The 18,357-nt window shown below is 36.3% G+C and overlaps 1 protein-coding gene across 2 annotated transcripts; it reads left to right on the top strand.

Annotated features, from left to right (window-relative positions):
* Window positions 1–1,363: 1,363 nt before the first annotated feature.
* Window positions 1,364–17,588, top strand: ccnt1 (cyclin T1). Of its 2 annotated transcripts, XM_056449600.1 has the most exons (10): window positions 1,364–1,551; window positions 2,315–2,396; window positions 2,488–2,616; window positions 5,619–5,679; window positions 8,818–8,880; window positions 8,998–9,043; window positions 9,289–9,452; window positions 9,549–9,619; window positions 11,295–11,802; window positions 14,667–17,588. In XM_056449600.1, exons 1-10 carry the CDS (start codon window positions 1,382–1,384, stop codon window positions 15,398–15,400), a joined length of 2,028 nt encoding a protein of 675 aa, XP_056305575.1. In that variant the 5' UTR covers window positions 1,364–1,381; the 3' UTR covers window positions 15,401–17,588. The 2 variants fall into 2 exon arrangements, with proteins under 2 accessions (XP_056305575.1, XP_056305574.1); XM_056449599.1 differs by having other exon boundaries at window positions 1,374–1,551; window positions 8,818–9,043.
* Window positions 17,589–18,357: the final 769 nt, after the last annotated feature.

Raw genomic sequence — 18,357 nt, 5'->3', positions numbered from 1 at the left:
TGAAGAGTTTATTTGCAAAAACTGATAACTCCATTTTATAGAAATATCATGTTTTATAATGTGTATTGAAGAGTACAATTGCAAAAAACAATCTATATTTATTAAAGTAAAACTCATCATATATCACTATTTTAAAATATACAGTAAGAGATGGTGTCAATTTTCCTGGCCACCCAATGGATGGAAACGCAATAGAGAAATATAGTACTATATTCCAACTCATTATCTGCATTACATGGTTTTTCAGTAATTAAAGAGATCATCTTCAAGACAGGACTTTCTGTATGAAATTTGTACAAAATTTATCTTAAATTGAAAGCATAACAAAGGTTTATGAATACCTCCTCATGTGCAAGAGTAGAAGTTGGCCGAGAAGCTGAATTAAACTTGCTCAGAGAAATGCTGTTGCTGTCAAACACAGTTTACTTCCCTAAGTCAATTTAATGGTGAAGAGATTGATCGAATATGCCTATTGATAGAAGGTTTGTGAAGAAATGTCATGATCCCTTGTAAAGTATTTTGTATTTTTAACATACAAAATACAGTATTTTATTATGATACATTTTTGGCTGCTGTATTTTGTAGTTTTATTTGATACATGTAAAACTGAGGTATTTGGTATTTTAAAATTAATTTCAATATATTTATATTTTAAATATATATATATATATATATATATATATATATATATATATATATATATATATATATATATATATATATATATATACACACACACACACACACACACACACACTACTGGTCAAAAGTTTGGGGTCAGTTTTTTTTATGTTTTTTTTATAAAATTATTCTGTTCATCAAGGCAGCATTTATTAAAGGTAAGAAAAAATGTTAAATATTTATTACAATTTTGAATAACTGCTTTCTTATTGTATGTAGTTTTAAATGAAATTATTACTTCAGTCATTATTGCTTTATTAATATATAGTAATAAATTATAATTATTAATAATAATTAGAGTGATTACTGAAGGATCGTGTGACTGAAGACTGGAGTAATGAAGCAGAAAATTCATTTTTAAAATCATAAATTCATAAATTGAGTTACAAACTACTTTTGAACAGTTATTTTAGAGTGCAACAACATTTCATAATTGTACAGTTTGTACTGTGTTTTTAATTTTAAAAATGCAGCCTTGGTGAGCAGGAGAAGCTTATTTTAAAACATTAAAAATCCTACTGACCCCAAACTATATATATATATAAAGGTTTTGATCAGTAATTGTACATTCATATACAATGTTATTAATACTATTCAGACGTGAATGGGTTAAGTCCAACAGCGCCGCAGTCGCATTCCAGCCAGCGATGACGCGCTTCCTGTGACGCAGTGAGATTTTAAAACATTGTCCTTCTCAGTAATGGCGGCTACGTTCCCTTCGCCTTCGCTAAATAACAATAAATGGTACTTCACGCGCGAACAAATCGAAAACAGCCCATCTCGCCGAGCGGGACTTGATCCCGACAAAGAGCTCTCGTACCGACAGCAAGCTGCTAACCTGCTGCAGGACATGGGACAGCGGCTCAACGTGTATCTTTTTCAGTTAGGCAGGCGTCGGTCTCGGCAGCTGCTCCGAGGAGACTGACGCCGGTTTGGGCGGCTCGAGTGGTGTTGAATTTCAGCGTTATAATGACCTAAAACGGGTCTACTAGTATACACGCCTTTTCTATTGTGAATCTTGTGGATTAAGGCGAACGGAATAAAGGATTAATGTCCCAATTTTGCGTTTCTTTTTTGGTTTGGTGTAGGCCTCAAGGCCTAGCTGGAGGTGTCTCTGCTATTGAACAATAGCGTAGCCGGTGTCACAGCCATTCCCACTATGAATTTGACTCTGCTTACTTCATTACACCATTTGTTTATACTCTAAAATGAGGTGTTTGTGTCATTTATGCCATTTCCAAAATATATGGTAATATAGAAATCAGCATAGTTTCATTTTCCCTTTTCCAGGGTGGCTCTGTTACAGTAACATAACATTTAGTATTCAGATGAAATATGAGCTCTCCGGCTTTATTTTAGGTTACTAATGTGCTTTAGATGAATGAAAAACAGCCATTTTCGTTTTTCTTGTTCGTCGTTGTGAGTACTTTCACTTTTAACTTTTGTGGCGCTAAAGTGTCAAATGAATCGATACTATGTTATCTCTAATTGAAATTAAACTACCAGAGGCTTAGGTAATATGAATCTATGACTGACAATGTCATGTTTTACATGGTATATTGGACAGAAATGCTATTGGAATGCTTAGTTTTTCTATTTGAATGTATTACAATCCTTAACTTTGGACACTCAGGTCACAACTCACAATTAACACTGCCATTGTGTATATGCATCGCTTTTACATGGTCCAGTCCTTCACTCGCTTCCACCGGAATGTACGTGTCTTTTTTAATATAAGCGTTTCAAATAAAACATGCTGGCTGCATTGGACAGGATAATAACCTCTTTATGTCCTGTGTTGTTCAGGTGATTGCTCCTGCAGCTCTGTTTTTAGCAGCGAAGGTGGAGGAACAGCCCCGTAAGCTGGAGCATGTGATTAAGGTGACCCATGCGTGTCTCAATCCTCAGGACCCATCACCAGACACCAGGAGTGATGTAAGTAATACTGTACTGTCTTTGGATTATGGCCTTAAAAACCATTGGTTTTGTCTAGGTTATTTGTTTAAATGTTACTTGATCTTTTGTGTGCACTTAATTTTAAGGTGTTGCTGTTAGAGTTTAGTTGTATTTAAGTACTGAGTGACGATAATTAACAACCGTGTATTTACTATAGGGTTTGAAATAGTTTGGCTTAGGGTTAGTTGCATGTAGTTTAGCCTTTTTTTTTTGTACAGCATTGAATTCATTCAATTATATTTTAAAACTAAACTATAAAACTAAAGTAATAATGATAGTGTTGTTGGGAGTGGACTTGCTTTAATTTTTTAGAGTCCTGAGTGAGTGCTGTCTTTTTCACCTATTTTTGTTTCTGAATGTAACTATTCTGTAGTTGTTTCGTCTAAATTATTTAATTGACCAACAATTTATAATTCCGTGATACCAGGTCAGAGAAGTTTATATCAACTAATCAAAAATTTCAGGTAATCCAATTTCAGGTACATTTACATGACAATGGTCTACTAAAATCAGTTTTTTTTTTTTTCCTTCGTTGAAAAATTAGGATGCTCCGGCGATACCGCCAAAAATGTCATGATCGGCTGATACTAAGTACCGATTCCGATGCTTTAGACTTTAACTGTGCCATTGCATAAATAAAGCACCTTTCCCCAAGTATGACACTTAAAGACTGAATTATACTTCTGCATTGAGTGATCGCCATAACCCATGGCGCATGACTTGCATGCAGTTGTGCATTTATACTTCTGGTTTCTGTTTGTGTTGCGCTGACTGTTAAAGCCCGTGCACAACATAACGCTTTCTGCTCGCGTTTTCCGTCGACGTTTAACGCCTTGTGACTAAATAAAGGGCGCCAATGTTATCGTGCACACCAACGCGCAAAATGCCAGGTGTAAAAGCATAATTTTTAAAGAAACACCTCATGCTCGTTTTTTTGGTTTTGACACACTGTGTCAACCTTCTCCACCAATCAGATTGGCACGTTTGTTCACGTGCACGGAGCTGCTGAAGTTACAGTAAACAGCACTTAGAGGCGCTCACTCGCAAAACTGTCAATGAGAGCGCACATTGAAGAAGATGCCCCGAGGTGATATGAATATGGAGCTGCTTATTGCACTGGTGAACAATAATTAGTTCTTCATCGCTAGAGCTGGAGCTGCTACTTGAACCATCCATAATAACAAGTGTGTCAACTTTGTCGTCTTCTGTGTTACAAGCGGGTGTCAGAAGCTTAAAGTTGTGTAGCACCTTCTAACGTCAAGGAGTGATTTCGCATACTCTTCTGCTCAACGCCAGTGAAAATCGCTTGATATGAATCCTGAAAAAAGTCTCAAAACGCTGACGATAAACGCAAACGTAAAGTGTCCTGGTGTGCAAGGGTCTTAACACTTCCGAAATGCACGCTGTCAGGGGGGCTTCTATATTTTTCTTTGTCGAGTTTCTTCAGGGGTGTTTTGTTTTCACTGGAAATACTTTTAATGCTAACCCGGATTCCTCTATTTAAGTCAAACTGTGATCAGTTCATGAGATTGGCCAGTTTTAGCAGTCACCGACTGAGTCATGAAATGTGATTACCAGCCGATACTGATTTCCAGCCAATCAACCGGAGCATTCCTATTTGAAATGTTTTGCATTCAGACAGCCAATCATAGTCAAAACAACATGTTTTCATAGATCTGTGAAAATAAGAAAAATGAAGCATTACGCATCTGTTACTTTTAATTTGGCTGTACTCATACAGGGCAGTAGATTGAACACATTACAGTGTTTCCTCTAGGACTTTTTCCAGCTATGGTGGCAGATCTACCAACTACATATTGCGTTATTTCGATGACAAATGTCATGAGTGCAGTATTACAAGTCGAGATCGCATTTATGTAAAACGAGCATGCAAATCTCTGCTTGCTTGCCGTTTTCCTCTGTTCGTGCACAAAATGTCTTGCACACCTACAAATATACGCTGCTCAAGTGCAGATTTTCTTGTGCGCTCTCAAATTAACGCTGCTGAAGTGCGATTTAGTGCGTTTATGTAACAAGTATGTCTCCAGCATTTATTAGATTTGCTAGGAATATTTATGAATGTCTCCCATAGACCTACAGAGCGGCATTGATGTGTCCTGAAGTAAAGAGAAAAACGGCTATAAACGCCAGCAAGATCAAGTTTTTGTATGCAGCACCATAGACCTTGATCTCTAAAGGATAATTATGGAAACTGTGTTCATCTTAACTGAAGGCTACGTCATGTTTGCTGGCCTCACACATTGCGCAGCCCTGTCAGTCAGTCAGCATGTCACCTTAAAGGGTTAAACAAATAACGCACAGCACTATTACAATTACAGAAAAGTTTGCACTGTTACATTTCAGTTACCTTAAAAAACAACGACTGAATGTTTTGAAAAAGAGGCTGTAATGTAGCCATGGCAGGATGAATTTTGGTGTGGTGCCCCGCCATGGAAGAATGACTAGCGGAAACCATGCATTATACGTATGCACATGAAGTCACACAAAATTGTGTTCGTCATTTACGCAGATACAATAATTTGACCTTTTTTAAAAATGTTCACCTTGAAACCAATTTACAGGCCCCTGATATGCTGCTCTATGTAAATAGACTGTCTAAATGTATAAACATTTTCTGAGTTGAATCAGTGTCATGTAAATGCCCTTTATTCTCAAGCAGCAGAAGCAGTAACATTGCTTTTCTTTTGAACAGGTCGTGTAACCCACATATTATCCTTTTTTTCTGCCTAAATGATACAGTTTTTTTCTTCTTAGGTTGGATATGTGTAATCCTCATTCTGTTGTGTTAGATTCATTCATATACCTCTCAATGTCATTTGTTGATGAGCCGATGAGTGTACAGTTGTTTGATAAGATGCTCATTGGCTTGGGTCAAAAAGAGGGTCTTAGTAATGTGATGAGAGCGTGTAGTCCATGACCAAGAGACCATGTGAGTAACCTGCCTGTCCTCTCAATCTCAGACATACCTGCAACAAGCCCAAGACCTGGTCATTCTTGAGAGCATAATACTCCAGACCCTGGGTAAGTTTGGAGAGGAGAGAATGGGTCAGTGAATTACCATGCTAGAGAGATGCACCAATGACCACATTTGTTCCCATTCACTGATAATTCACAGGGGTCAACAGGACTATTGAGCATCATCACTACTGTCATACTTTTGTCATTTCTAATTCAATGCCATGCCAATCTGGCCGTTCACCCTTTCTGTAGTTTTTACAAAGCCTTCGATTTTTGTGCTAATCTGAGTATAATCTTGACAACTACACTTAGGATGCCAAAAGTTTTGCTGCTAAATTAAAAACGTGGAACTAGGCCTGTCACAATATCTGTTTTTTTGTCGTACAATATATTGCACCAAAATATATTGCAATAAATTATATTATTGTCATTTTAGGACCATTTTATGGTACTTATTATATAATGCCAGAATGAAAAAACGATACAATATCATCAATGCAATATTAGTCAATATTAACAATGCAAGTGCGTTCTTCTGCGCTCTTTTATTCTTCATTTAATTATAGCCATTTTAACAATTTAATAATTAAGCATTAGAATCAGAATGTGAAAACGGATATCCTAAATAAATAATAATAAAAAATGTTAACAAAAAAAGTGCAAGGTAAAAAAATAACAGAGGCTGTGATATCTGCTACCAGATCAATTTTCAGTTGTCAGACACCCACATGAAAACATACTAAAGTAAATAATATAGTGGTTTTTTTAACCATACTGACACTCGCACCTCTAAAATTGATAGAGATTGCACAATCAGCTAAAATGTTGCTAGAATTGTTTATGTATGCAGGATATATATTGCATCACCAAAAATGATTGAGCTCATGTCCACATGTTGTACGATAAGTCGATATATTGATTATTGTGACAGGCCTACATGGAACAGTACCAATCTTTCTGCGATATTAGTACCAGCCTTATATACGAGTGTCAGCCTCAATCTGCTTAAAATGCCTGACTGCCAAAGACAGGAAATAATAGTTTACACTAATAAGTTTTATTTTCGTACTATATATGGGTCAAAGACGAGATGTCCCATTTTAGTGTTCGCTACTGCACATCAAACACATTTTCAATAGAAAGCATGAAATGCTATTAATGCATCAGGTTATGTTTCAGCTTTTGGTATTTTATTTATATATATATATATATATATATATATATATATATATATATATATATATATATATATATATATATATATATATATATATATATATATACACACACACACACACACATAAATAAATAAATAAATAAATTAGGACTGCATGATATTGGAAAAATGTTACATTGCAACATTTTTTTACTGTGATTTGTATTGCGATATAAATTCAATTTCACCAGATGACTTAAATAGCTCTATATGCAAAGTAATTGCTTTAGATCAGTGTTTCTCAACCACGTTCCTGGATGACCACCAGCACTGCATGATTTGCATGTCTCCTTTGTCACACCCATTACAGGTTTTTCAGTCTCTGATGTTCTGAGTCAGATGGGTTTGGTTAAGGAGACTTGGATAATGTGCAGAGCAGGTGGTCCTTCAGAAATGTGGTTGAGAAACACTGCTTTAGGTTAATGGGAATGATTTTGTATGGGAGTGATATATAAATATCTTAATGTAATTTATTATATACATATAATAAACAAACTACAGTCATAAATGAACACAATGGAGCAAATATTAAAGAAAAATAAAACCTGTTTTATTCTTTTTCTGGAGAGAGTCTAACAGTATTCGGGTACAGAAATTGCATAATCAAATGTAAAATAACACTGCATAGTCTTCATCATGTAAATTGTTCAACAAAAATAATCTTTATTAAACTTCTTTATGCACAACTAAAATGCTTTAAAGTCTCTTAAAATGCTCACATAGTCACAGGCCTTAAAACACATGCAGATTATAAACTTTCACTCTATTATGGTTCAATTGTACAGTCTCTAAACAAATCTTGTGTGTTTTGACCTGTGGTTTCTGGTCCTCTACAATCCCAACTCAACATTGCATATCTAGCAGTGTGACTTTTGTGAATTCACACATTGCGATATTAATGCCCAAATAATATATTGTGCAGCCCTAATTTAAAAATATAAATAAAAATCAGAATAAAACTCTTGATCCATTGTCATTTAGTAGCATACTAATTTCCTAAACCCAGTGGGTCATGAAAGTAATGATTACCAAAAATAAAGCATTTTAGAGCTGCATCGAGATCTTTAAAAGTACCATTTTATGTTCTCAACATGTAATATATTCATCAAATGATTCTTCTAAATTTGTTAAGATTTGTTTCATATAAACTGTTACACTGAATGACATTTTAATGGGTGCCTTATCTAAATAATTGAAAATTGTGATTACTGAAATAACCAGGACACATTCTGATGTCTTCAACCCATATATAGACCATTTTGAGGGATGTAAACAATAACAATGGAGCTAACCTAATTCCTGTATTACATTTTTAATTTCCATAGCTTCCAAAAATGCAGAAATGTCCACATATTGATAATGTTATGACAGCTGTTTTAACGTTAATATATGATTGAATTGCCTCTTGTTACAGTTACGAAATAGTTTGACAGCAAGCAGGAAATGATCATGGGCCAGTGATATTACCAAATTGAAATGGTCTATAAGATAAATCAGTTTATCTGTCTGACTGGAAAAAGATGATTTTTATTGTTGCTTAGCTTTCTACTTTTATTAGAGTGCAGCTTTCCAATATTTATCATTGTTCTAGTACTAATTCATATGAATTTTACCCTTTCTTATGATGGACGATTTATAGTATATTAAATTGATTATTTCACTGGTAATCATACCTGCCTACATCTTATCATGATAACCCTCAAGTGTTTATTTCGCTTTGACTTTGGAAAATTCTGTTCTCATGTTCGTAATGGTGTTCTGGTCTGAGCATTTTGACTATAACCAAATCGCCCCACAGGCCACTTGCATGGAGCTTGGCTCAGATTTCTGGCCGCTCGAGCGCAGGAAGACCCATGTTTGTGATTCACTCACTCATCCTGTAGATTGTGTGTGGGGCTTCATGTCTAAGGAGCCATTACAGTTCAGACGAAAAGCTAAAATAGTCTCTCTCTCTCTCCCTCTCTCATCTGCTCTCTTGCTTTCAGGTTTTGAGATCACCATTGATCATCCTCACACACATGTTGTCAAGTGTACCCAGCTTGTGCGAGGTGAGAACCAGCTGCTCACTCTAAACTGTGCTTCGTATTGCTCAGTAAAGGGTACGTCTAGCACACCAAGCTCACAGATTTCACGTCTGATCATGAGCTTTCCTTTTATTGTTCCAGCGAGTAAGGATTTGGCTCAGACTTCATATTTCATGGCAACAAACAGGTATGTCGGCTTTTAAGACTATTACCTTACTATTTTAATACATTTTCTGCCAAATATGTAAACTAGCAAAGTCAAGTACACGATTTGTACTGTATGCAAGAAGTGTGAGGTTAAATTTACATTAACCTTCAACTGGCAAATTGAATTAATGTAGAAGTAATGTCAGATGTAATATACAAGAATAATACAAGATTATTAATGATTTCTCAAATATATGTTTTTTTTTTTTTCTTGTGTTTTTGCAGTCTTCATTTGACTACGTTCTGTCTGCAGTATAGTCCACCAATTGTAGCTTGTGTTTGTATTCATCTGGCCTGTAAATGGTCCAACTGGGAGATTCCCGTTTCCACAGATGGCAAACACTGGTGGCAGTATGTTGACCCCACTGTGACCCTTGAGCTGTTGGATGGTATGTACATGTAGCATGTTTTTTTTTTTCATTTTTATGAATTAATTTTATAAATATTGAGTGACTAATGCTAATAAATGAATTCTCACTTCACAGAGCTCACTCATGAGTTCCTGCAGATCTTGGAAAAGACACCCAGCCGCTTAAAACGCACCAGAAACTGGAAAGTAAGTAGCTTTGCCTCAGTTTCTGCATTCATTTACAGATAACTTCTTTGTATTGGATAGCAAGTACAGTTCAGAGGTTTGTGAAGGATTAGTAGAGTTGTGAACATCTTTAAAAACGTAAAAGAAAAACTCAACAAAAATTACAAACAAGTATTTTTACCTTAGAGTAAAATTTACTATGTTTTGAAGTGTGTAAACAATTGAAGACTATGCTCCATTCATTAGTGTCACATAAAATTCAGAATTGTGTTGTATCAGAAACAATTATTATTATTATTATCAATGTTGTAAATATTCGTTGTGGTGATGAGTGAATCAAAAACTTTTATTTAGGTAGTTTTAAAACAGAATCTGAATGATCTTTATTCACCAAGTGTGCGCACAAACACACTGAATTTTCTGTGTTTTATCAGGAGCTCAGGATACATGCATATCAACGCAAGAACAATGAATGACAAAATTATACAAATTCTGAAGATAAATATCTTGAATATGGTTATACCACAGTATAGTAGTGTTATATACTGTATAATAGTACTATATACAGTATAATAGTATTGTACCACAGGACAATTTTAAAGTTTTGATCCCCTTCAAATATTGACTACTGTATTTTTACAGAAACAAAACTTTTGTCAGGAATTTTTTTGTAGAAAGTTAGTTACTTTAAAATCTTAGCCCATACTTCTGGTGTATTTTAAAGGTGCTGGATGTAAGTTTTTGACTCTTTTAAAGCATAAAAATACCGTAAAATGTTTGCAGATATTTAAGAAACATGCTAAGTGAACAGTCTTGTTTTTCTGAAAAACAATGCTGAAGTCAGATAATTTTGCTGGAACGGCTGTTTTTGTTTTGGTTCTTTTAACCCACCCAATGCCGGTTTAGCCAGTTATATTTTAGCACCCAGGGTTGCCTTGGTGGAAAACAGCATATTTCATTCATTCAGTCATGAAGGCTCTGAAAGTGTGTGTCCTTGACCGCAATGTGACCTCTGGTGGACAGTAGCAGACTCCGAAATGAGACACGGATTCAGAGTTCCACATGATGTGTTTATTAATGAACAAATAATATAAATATTATGATCGTAAACATTAGGCGAGCAGGTTTCATTGTAACCCCGTGTCCTAATAACACGTTACGTGAGGAGATACACTGTGATAAGCAATTGGACTGGTTGCACCAGATGAAAAATGGCAGAAATGTAAATACAGCCATTCAGAAGCACAGAATATGCACTCACTGCAGTCCAACCAAATTGTTTCTAATCTAATTAATACATATTAAACCTCTTTAACATTATTGAATGTAGATGCTGAATCACTGATATGTGTTGCTTTGCACTGAAGTTCTGCTGCTGCTTTTAGAAGTAAATTTTGTGAAAAATAGAAAGTCGTTTCTAAAATATTAATTTCAGATGTTGGTTAGGACAAAAACTCCTTTTAATATGATAAATATCCCTTCTATCGCCTGCCGTTGATTTTATTTAGCACACGACTTAAATCAGCCTTTAGGCTCAATAGTCAGGCTGTTGATGACGTCAATCTGGCAACCTGCGTTTGCATGTGTTTTGAACCAGGCGTGCGATATCTAGTTCAGTCACTGGGTGTAAAACTTACATAATACATTAACAATCCAAATGCATCTTTCTAATTTTTCCTCATTTGTTGCTCTTTAGGCTGCAGGTCAAACTGCCAAGAAATCGAAAGTGCAGGATGGAGATCAGTCTGAAGCCATCATGAACATGATCTCCATGTCGTCGTCCGACAGCACGTTGGCAGGACTGACGAGCCTCTCCGCTCCACCCTCCGGTTCCTCCATGGACTCTTGTGCAGACGAGCACAGTGCCGCAGCCTCCGCTCAACACTGGCAGCCTCCCAGCAAAGAGCAGCCCACCGCCAACGAGCTCCACGCACCCGCCAAAGTCTCTCTGAGCGAGTATCGGGCCAAGCACGCGGACGAGTTGGCGGCACAGAAGCGGGAGCTGAAGAACATGGAGGCAAGTGTGAAACAAGGATACGCCACTGCCGCCCAGGCCCTAATGAACCAGCAGAGGAAAGATAAACACCATCACCACCAACAGACCAGCTCCTCAGACACCAACAACCCATCCCCAATCGTCTTAAAGATCCCGCTGGATGAGCGATCGGAGCGAAGTTCCATAAAAATGCGCTTACCTGTGCCAGGTCAGTTGACTTGTTTGTATTTGTTGATTAATGATATACCACCAACATTTAACCACTGCCTAGCTTCTATAACCATAGGCATATTTTATTAGATTTAAGGATGGCCATTTTGGAATAATTTTCATTTCGATCATTGATATGTTTAAAAAAAAAGTTTTAAAGCATGAATCGTTTAATTGTGCCAACATGACCATAATGGATATAATTAAAAAAATCTGATCAGTTATGACAATTAATGTTAGAAATATGATATGAAATCCTATCCATGAAACCAAGAACACATGACTAGCACTTTGATTATGAGAAGAAGCAGCTAGAAAGGAATAGTTGCTCAGGTGTGAAGAGTAAATTTTTTGCTTATAAACTGAATACATGATAGATCAGATGACTTTGAAACATAACAGATGTAACATTACAGCTTGCATCTGCACAATCGCATGCTTTGTTCTTAATGGCTCAGTTCACATTTAATATTAGAGGTCAGCATTCCCTCGCCAGCTTTCTTGCGACACAGGAATTATTTTGCATAAAACCTGCAGGACTGAGCGGTCGAACAAATGGCAATCCTGTTCCTTTTAGAAAATCATATCTGTACTTTAAACTGGATTTATACTTTAGGTTTTCTCTGCATTAGTCTCAGCTGACTTCATAGGCGTGAAATTTCATCACATATCCGCCACAGGTAGGCTGTCCTCAGGATTGTGTATACATGCACTGAACGGATGGTCCAGTGCTTTCTGCTTCATGCATTTGATTTGCAGGTCTGTGCTGTGTAGAACAGGCAGTTGTTGATAAAACGGCAGTATGACAGAAAAGTGTGGACGTTCAACGTGGAATTTTAACAGATGTTGTTTTAATTGTTTTTCTTTTGTCTGTGACTCTTTTTTTCTTATTGTGCTGACAGAGAAGTGTTAAAAGTATCACTTTAAGGCCATAATTCTCTCCCTTCGCACGTCTTTTGATGAATCCTGTGGCAAGCTAACCAATCAGTGCTAAAGGCGCTGCCCTATGTGCTGTTACAACTGGGGGAAAAACTTTTAAAATCTTTGTGTACATGATCGATCACGGTAGAGTAATTGATTAACTGATAGCTAGAGCACATCCCTGATTAGAATGTGGCATTTTAAAGACTTATGGATACAATTTTTATACGGAGTACTTTGATTTTGTTTATCAACATTTTAAGAATTATTTTTTAAACATTTTCTGTTTTAGTATCCACAGTGAGCATATACAGAGATTTCTGTAGCAGAAGCAAATATAGTCACAGTAATAAAAGGAGAAAAGAATAAGGAAAAGGAACAAGCAGAACTAAACAAAGAAATGTAATAATTAACAATACAAGGTCTTATAGAAAAACTAAAATCACTTATGAATAAGTGCAAATCTTGAGGTTTAGGCCCAATCCCAATTCTATTTTTGTACCACTACTTCCTCCCCATGGCGCTTCAAACAGTGTGAAGGGGAAGGGCTTCAAAATTAATTCTAAGAAATGGGACAGCACTACAGCGCCAGCACACATCATCATATGTCATCACGATCTTTTACTTCATATAAAATCAGACGATCGTGACTGCTAGTTAATCCAGTTTTGTTATTTTTTTTCTATTTATCTTCAGGAAATCACTGAAGGGGTATATTATGTTATCATAACGATCTAATGTTGGCAATATGATCATAACTGTACTGTGCATTTACACAGTGGCCATATTCATCTATGTAAACACACAACAACATTAACATTACATCAGACACTGTAAAAAGCTCATTCCCAGCCACTAGACTTTTCTGACAGGGTATTCGAGTGTCATCGAGTGACAAAATGTTGTGGGACTACTATACAGGAGTTATGATTATGGATTATAGATAGCGAAATTTAGCTTTTTATTTTATTTTAGCATTTTTCTTTTTTTTTTAAAAAAAAAAGCATGATGGTAAAACATGAGCGCGTTTATGAATGTAATAAAACATATGCTTGTTTGTTGTAAAAATTTGTAATAATGACAAAAACAATACAAATTTGTGCATCTCCTTACTTCCGGGTGCAGCTTTGCTACCGTTGTGGCAGGTGTATTCTGGGAAATTTTCTTACCCCTTGGTTTCGAGCGTGGTCCTGAAAAATCTCAGTTCGAATAAGTATCTACCCTCTCCTCTTAGCCCTACGCCTTCAAGCTAAGTAGAATTGGGATTGGGCCTTAGTCATTGCCTGTTTGACAACAGCAATCCCATTACATCCAAAAATGTCCCCCCTTATCCCAGGATGAATTTTAAGTTATCAAAAGTTTAACGGAAACATTATAACTTATGTTTTATTGTAAATTTGTAATGTAATTTTATTTATCTTGTATTATCTCTTATTGTTATGATGCTGTTTTTGAAGTTATTATTGCAAAATGTTTTTTATTTACAGTTGAAGTCAGAAATATTAGCCCCCCTCTTTATATTTCCCCCCAAATTTTTGTTTAATGGATTTTTTTCAACACATTTTTAAACATGATAGTTTTAATAACTCATTTCTAATCATTTTTTTATTTATCTTTGCCATGATGACAATAAATAATATTTTACTAGATATTTTTATTTATTTTTTATTTATATTTATATAGATTTTAAAATGTTTTCTTAAAAATTAAAAACTGCTTTCATTCTAGCCAAAATAAAACAAATAAGACTTTCTCCAGAAGAAAAAATATTATCAGACATACTGTGAAAACTTCCTTGCTCTGTTAAACATCATTTAGGAAATATTTAAAAAAAGAAAGAATAAAAATTCACAGCAGGGCTATTAAGTTGACTTCAACTTTACATTGATCTTGTCATGAAATATCCATATGTTGCTGATGTGCCAAACTTGAACTTGCCAGGTCAGTCCGGCGGGGGTCACAGCCACAGCAGCAGTAGCAGCAGCCGCGGATCAGACCAGGACATCAAAGTGCGCATTCGGGTTCCAGACAGGCGAAGCGGATCCGGAGAAGATGGGAAAAGTCGTGAAAAACACCGAGAGCGATCCAACCACCACCACCATCATCACCACCACCACCACCACTCTTCCTCCTCCAGCACGGGTTCCCTCTCAGCATCGTCTTCCTCATCCTCAGCACAAAAACACTCGGCCGGCGCTTCAGGAAGTAGCAAAAAGCTCTCAGGTGATTCAGTGCGGACGAGCTCTTCATCGTCGATGTCACGAAAACGAACCCACATGCCAGATCCTTCCTCCGCCAGCACCCACTCATCCTCAAAAGTCAGCAAATCATCCAGAAACTCATTTCAGTTGCCCACGCTCCCTGGAGTGCCGTCTCATGTGATGCCCGACATCCTTCCCTCGCTGCACCATCAGGGAAACTATTCGCACTCCAAGACGGACAAAGCGGATACAAACGGTCACAACACGGCCGGACAGTCTAACGAGTACCAGGACACCTTTGACATGTTGAACTCGCTGCTCAGTGCGCAGGGCGTCCAGCCGGCGCAACCTCAGATATTTGACTACCGCTCTCAATACGGAGAGTTTCGCTATAGCAGCAGCGCTCGCGGAGGAGCACAGCCGCCACCTTTACCCTCAGAACCACCTCCACCTCTGCCTCCATTGCCCAAATAAAGCGCTCGTATCATCCGTCCACACATGCTGATCAAATCAGTGCTTATGGGAGTCCTGTGTGCGCCTAACTTTAGTGTGATGTTGCGTTTGACAGCGGAGTAATGTAAGGCAAAGGAAAAAGATTGCCCTAATGTTGTCTTGCGTCTTTGTGTGTGTGTGTGCGTGCGCAAGCGAGTGCGTTCACAACACCCCATCTGTGGCAATAATGTTAAAGTAGAACAAAATATTGCAAAAAAAAAAGGCAAAAATGTTATTTATTGAAACGAAAAAAATAATTGTACATACTACTATTTTTTTGATGTTGTTCACTTTTATATCCGCGCTAACAGAAAAGCAGAATGGAATTAAGGGTATGTATTACTGAATGAGAGGGACTCGCGGCCCTCTTTAAAAAAGAAAAAAAAAGTGTAACCTTGAATGCAAAATGGAAAATGTTTTATGTATGGATTTAAGTCTCGCTAACGATATATATGTGTCTTTTTTTATGGAGTATGGTATTTATTATTAGCCTTTTAAATCCATAGTTATTAGCAGTCGTTGCTTGAATGCGTCTCCAGACGATATCTGGATTTATTTTTATACTGTTGTAAGTAAACCTGCTTCCCAGTCTGTATTTACTTGATGCGCGTCATGAGAAATGGACACGCACACAAACACAAATCACCAATATTTGCATCATAATGCGTTCCTAAAATTACGAATAGCTGCGTTTTTGTTTTGTTTGGTAAATATTTTTTACTTTCTATTAATGATGAAAATTGACGACTATTTAAAAGAAAAAAACAATTAAGAAAATGAATCGTTTTTGAAAGATATGATCACTAGACTTACAGTTCTAGCCTCTGAAGCTGATGCAGTCATTGTTTTAAATGGTTGTCGAATATCACACTCATTTATAATACACTATACACAGCAGTATGTTGGACTCTCTACATCCTTTTATTTATTTCAGTTCAGCTTCTTCATGTATAGACAGTTTTTTCCTAATGTAACTGACCTATAAATGGGCCCTCAGACTTAAATGAATCTGTGATGGACAGAAATGATTGAAAGTACAAGTAGTATGACAAATATTGGTTTACTTGCAAATCACATCCATTCTTTCTGTATTTATGAATGATTCATATTGAACTTGTGATACTTTTTGTCCAGCGTACCTATGTTTTATAGCATGGGTCTCAAACTCAATTCCTGGAGGGCCGCAGCTCTGCACAGTTTTGCTCCAACCCTGATCAGCTGCGTTTGATCAGGGTTGTAGCAACACTGTGCAAAGCTGCAGTTCTCCAGGAATTGAGTTCGAGACCTGTTTTATAAGGATACTTCATCAGCAAATTAATATTGTCATTATTTAGTAAGCCGAAACATTTTAATCATTAGGCCTTGGTGGTTATTGGATCCCAGCGTTTCTTAGAAATCTTTTTTGGATGAAATATCTTCTTAAATATGATGTCTAAAATGGTCTTTTAGGTTCATATATGGTATATGCCTGCATTCAAACCCTCAACTTGACACTTGTAGAGCCACTAGGGAGCATGCTGACTATTAATGTTCGTTAAACTGGTTTAATCCTTTTATTTCTGTTTTTGTTTTTCTCAGCACAAACCCAAATGCTATCTCATATGAGTCTATTTTGGCATTTTATAATGTAACTGACTTGTAAATGGCCTCTCAGCCCCTTCGATGGACAAAAATGTAATCTGATGAAACCTGTTTCAACCAATTTTTAGTGGAACTGGTGTGTTTTGTCTGTGAATTTTATTTTATTATTATTTTTTTGATTAACGCAGAATAACACAACAGTAAAACATATTTTTTTTACCTATGAGGGTCTCAAACTCAATTCCTGGAGGGCTGCAGCACTGCACAGTTTTGCTCCAACTCTATTCAAACACAGCTTATCCCAATAATTGAGGTGTTCAAAAGAGTCCTGAACACCTTCTTTAGTTGGATCAGGTGTGTTTGATCAGGGTTCAAGCAAAACTGTGCAGAGCTGCGGCCCTTCAGGAATTGAGTTTGAGACCTATGATTAGGCCCACCCGGAATCTGCGTGCGCAGATTTTCTGCAGATTTTTAGCCCATCATTCATTCTGTTTATTTAATTGAGTAAATGTGTGTAAATCTATATTTATTCCGTTTTTAAATTAATTACAGTAATATTATTGACTAATATGAAAATATTAATATGATTTATGTACAATGCAGTCTGTCCAGTAATATTTTCTGTCTTTTAGTCAATATATGAGAGACTTGCTTTGTTGACCAAATAAAGTGAATCTAATTGGATTTTCATTTTAAACATTAAATAAAAATTTAAAAGATATTATTTTTTATTTCACATATTAAGGCTTTAGTTATGATACTCCCAAAATAATTCTGCAGAAATCCGTCCACAGATTCCGTCTGGCCCTATTTATGATTTAAAGGCATGGTTCACCACAAATTAATAATTGTCATTGTTTAATCAACTGTTTTTAATGTTTTTATGCACAAAACAAAAAATGATTTTTGTCAATGGTGTAAAGACCCCACACCCCGTAAATGAACAGATTTACATATTTTTGTTTTTCCTTCTGTTTGTTTATGCTTTTGAATTGCAATATAGGACCTTGATTGTTCCTCCAACAGCTGATGTTAATGTTGAAAAGTTTGAAAAAAGTGATTTTTTTAAAATAGTTTGAAGTAGGGCTGCACAATATTAGACAAATCGAGCATTGCAATGTTTTTTTGTATTTTGTGATGTGTTAGGGTTGCCACGATACTGGAATTTGCTACCAGCCGGTACTGACATTTTAAAATCGTCCATTTCCCGCTAACATTTGAGCTCTGTTGAGCACGTACTTAAACAGTGCTGATTATGCCATTGTGTTCACATGCTCAACAGAAGATTAGCGGTGAAGGTCATCGCTACACTGAACTCAACGCTGTTTACACACTGTTTGCACACTGGAGCATTTTAA

This window comes from Danio aesculapii, chromosome 23, assembly GCF_903798145.1.
Source record: "Danio aesculapii chromosome 23, fDanAes4.1, whole genome shotgun sequence".
Lineage (NCBI taxonomy): Eukaryota > Metazoa > Chordata > Actinopteri > Cypriniformes > Danionidae > Danio > Danio aesculapii.
Note: the sequence above shows the minus strand (reverse complement) of the source record. Positions and strands in the feature narration are given on the sequence as shown.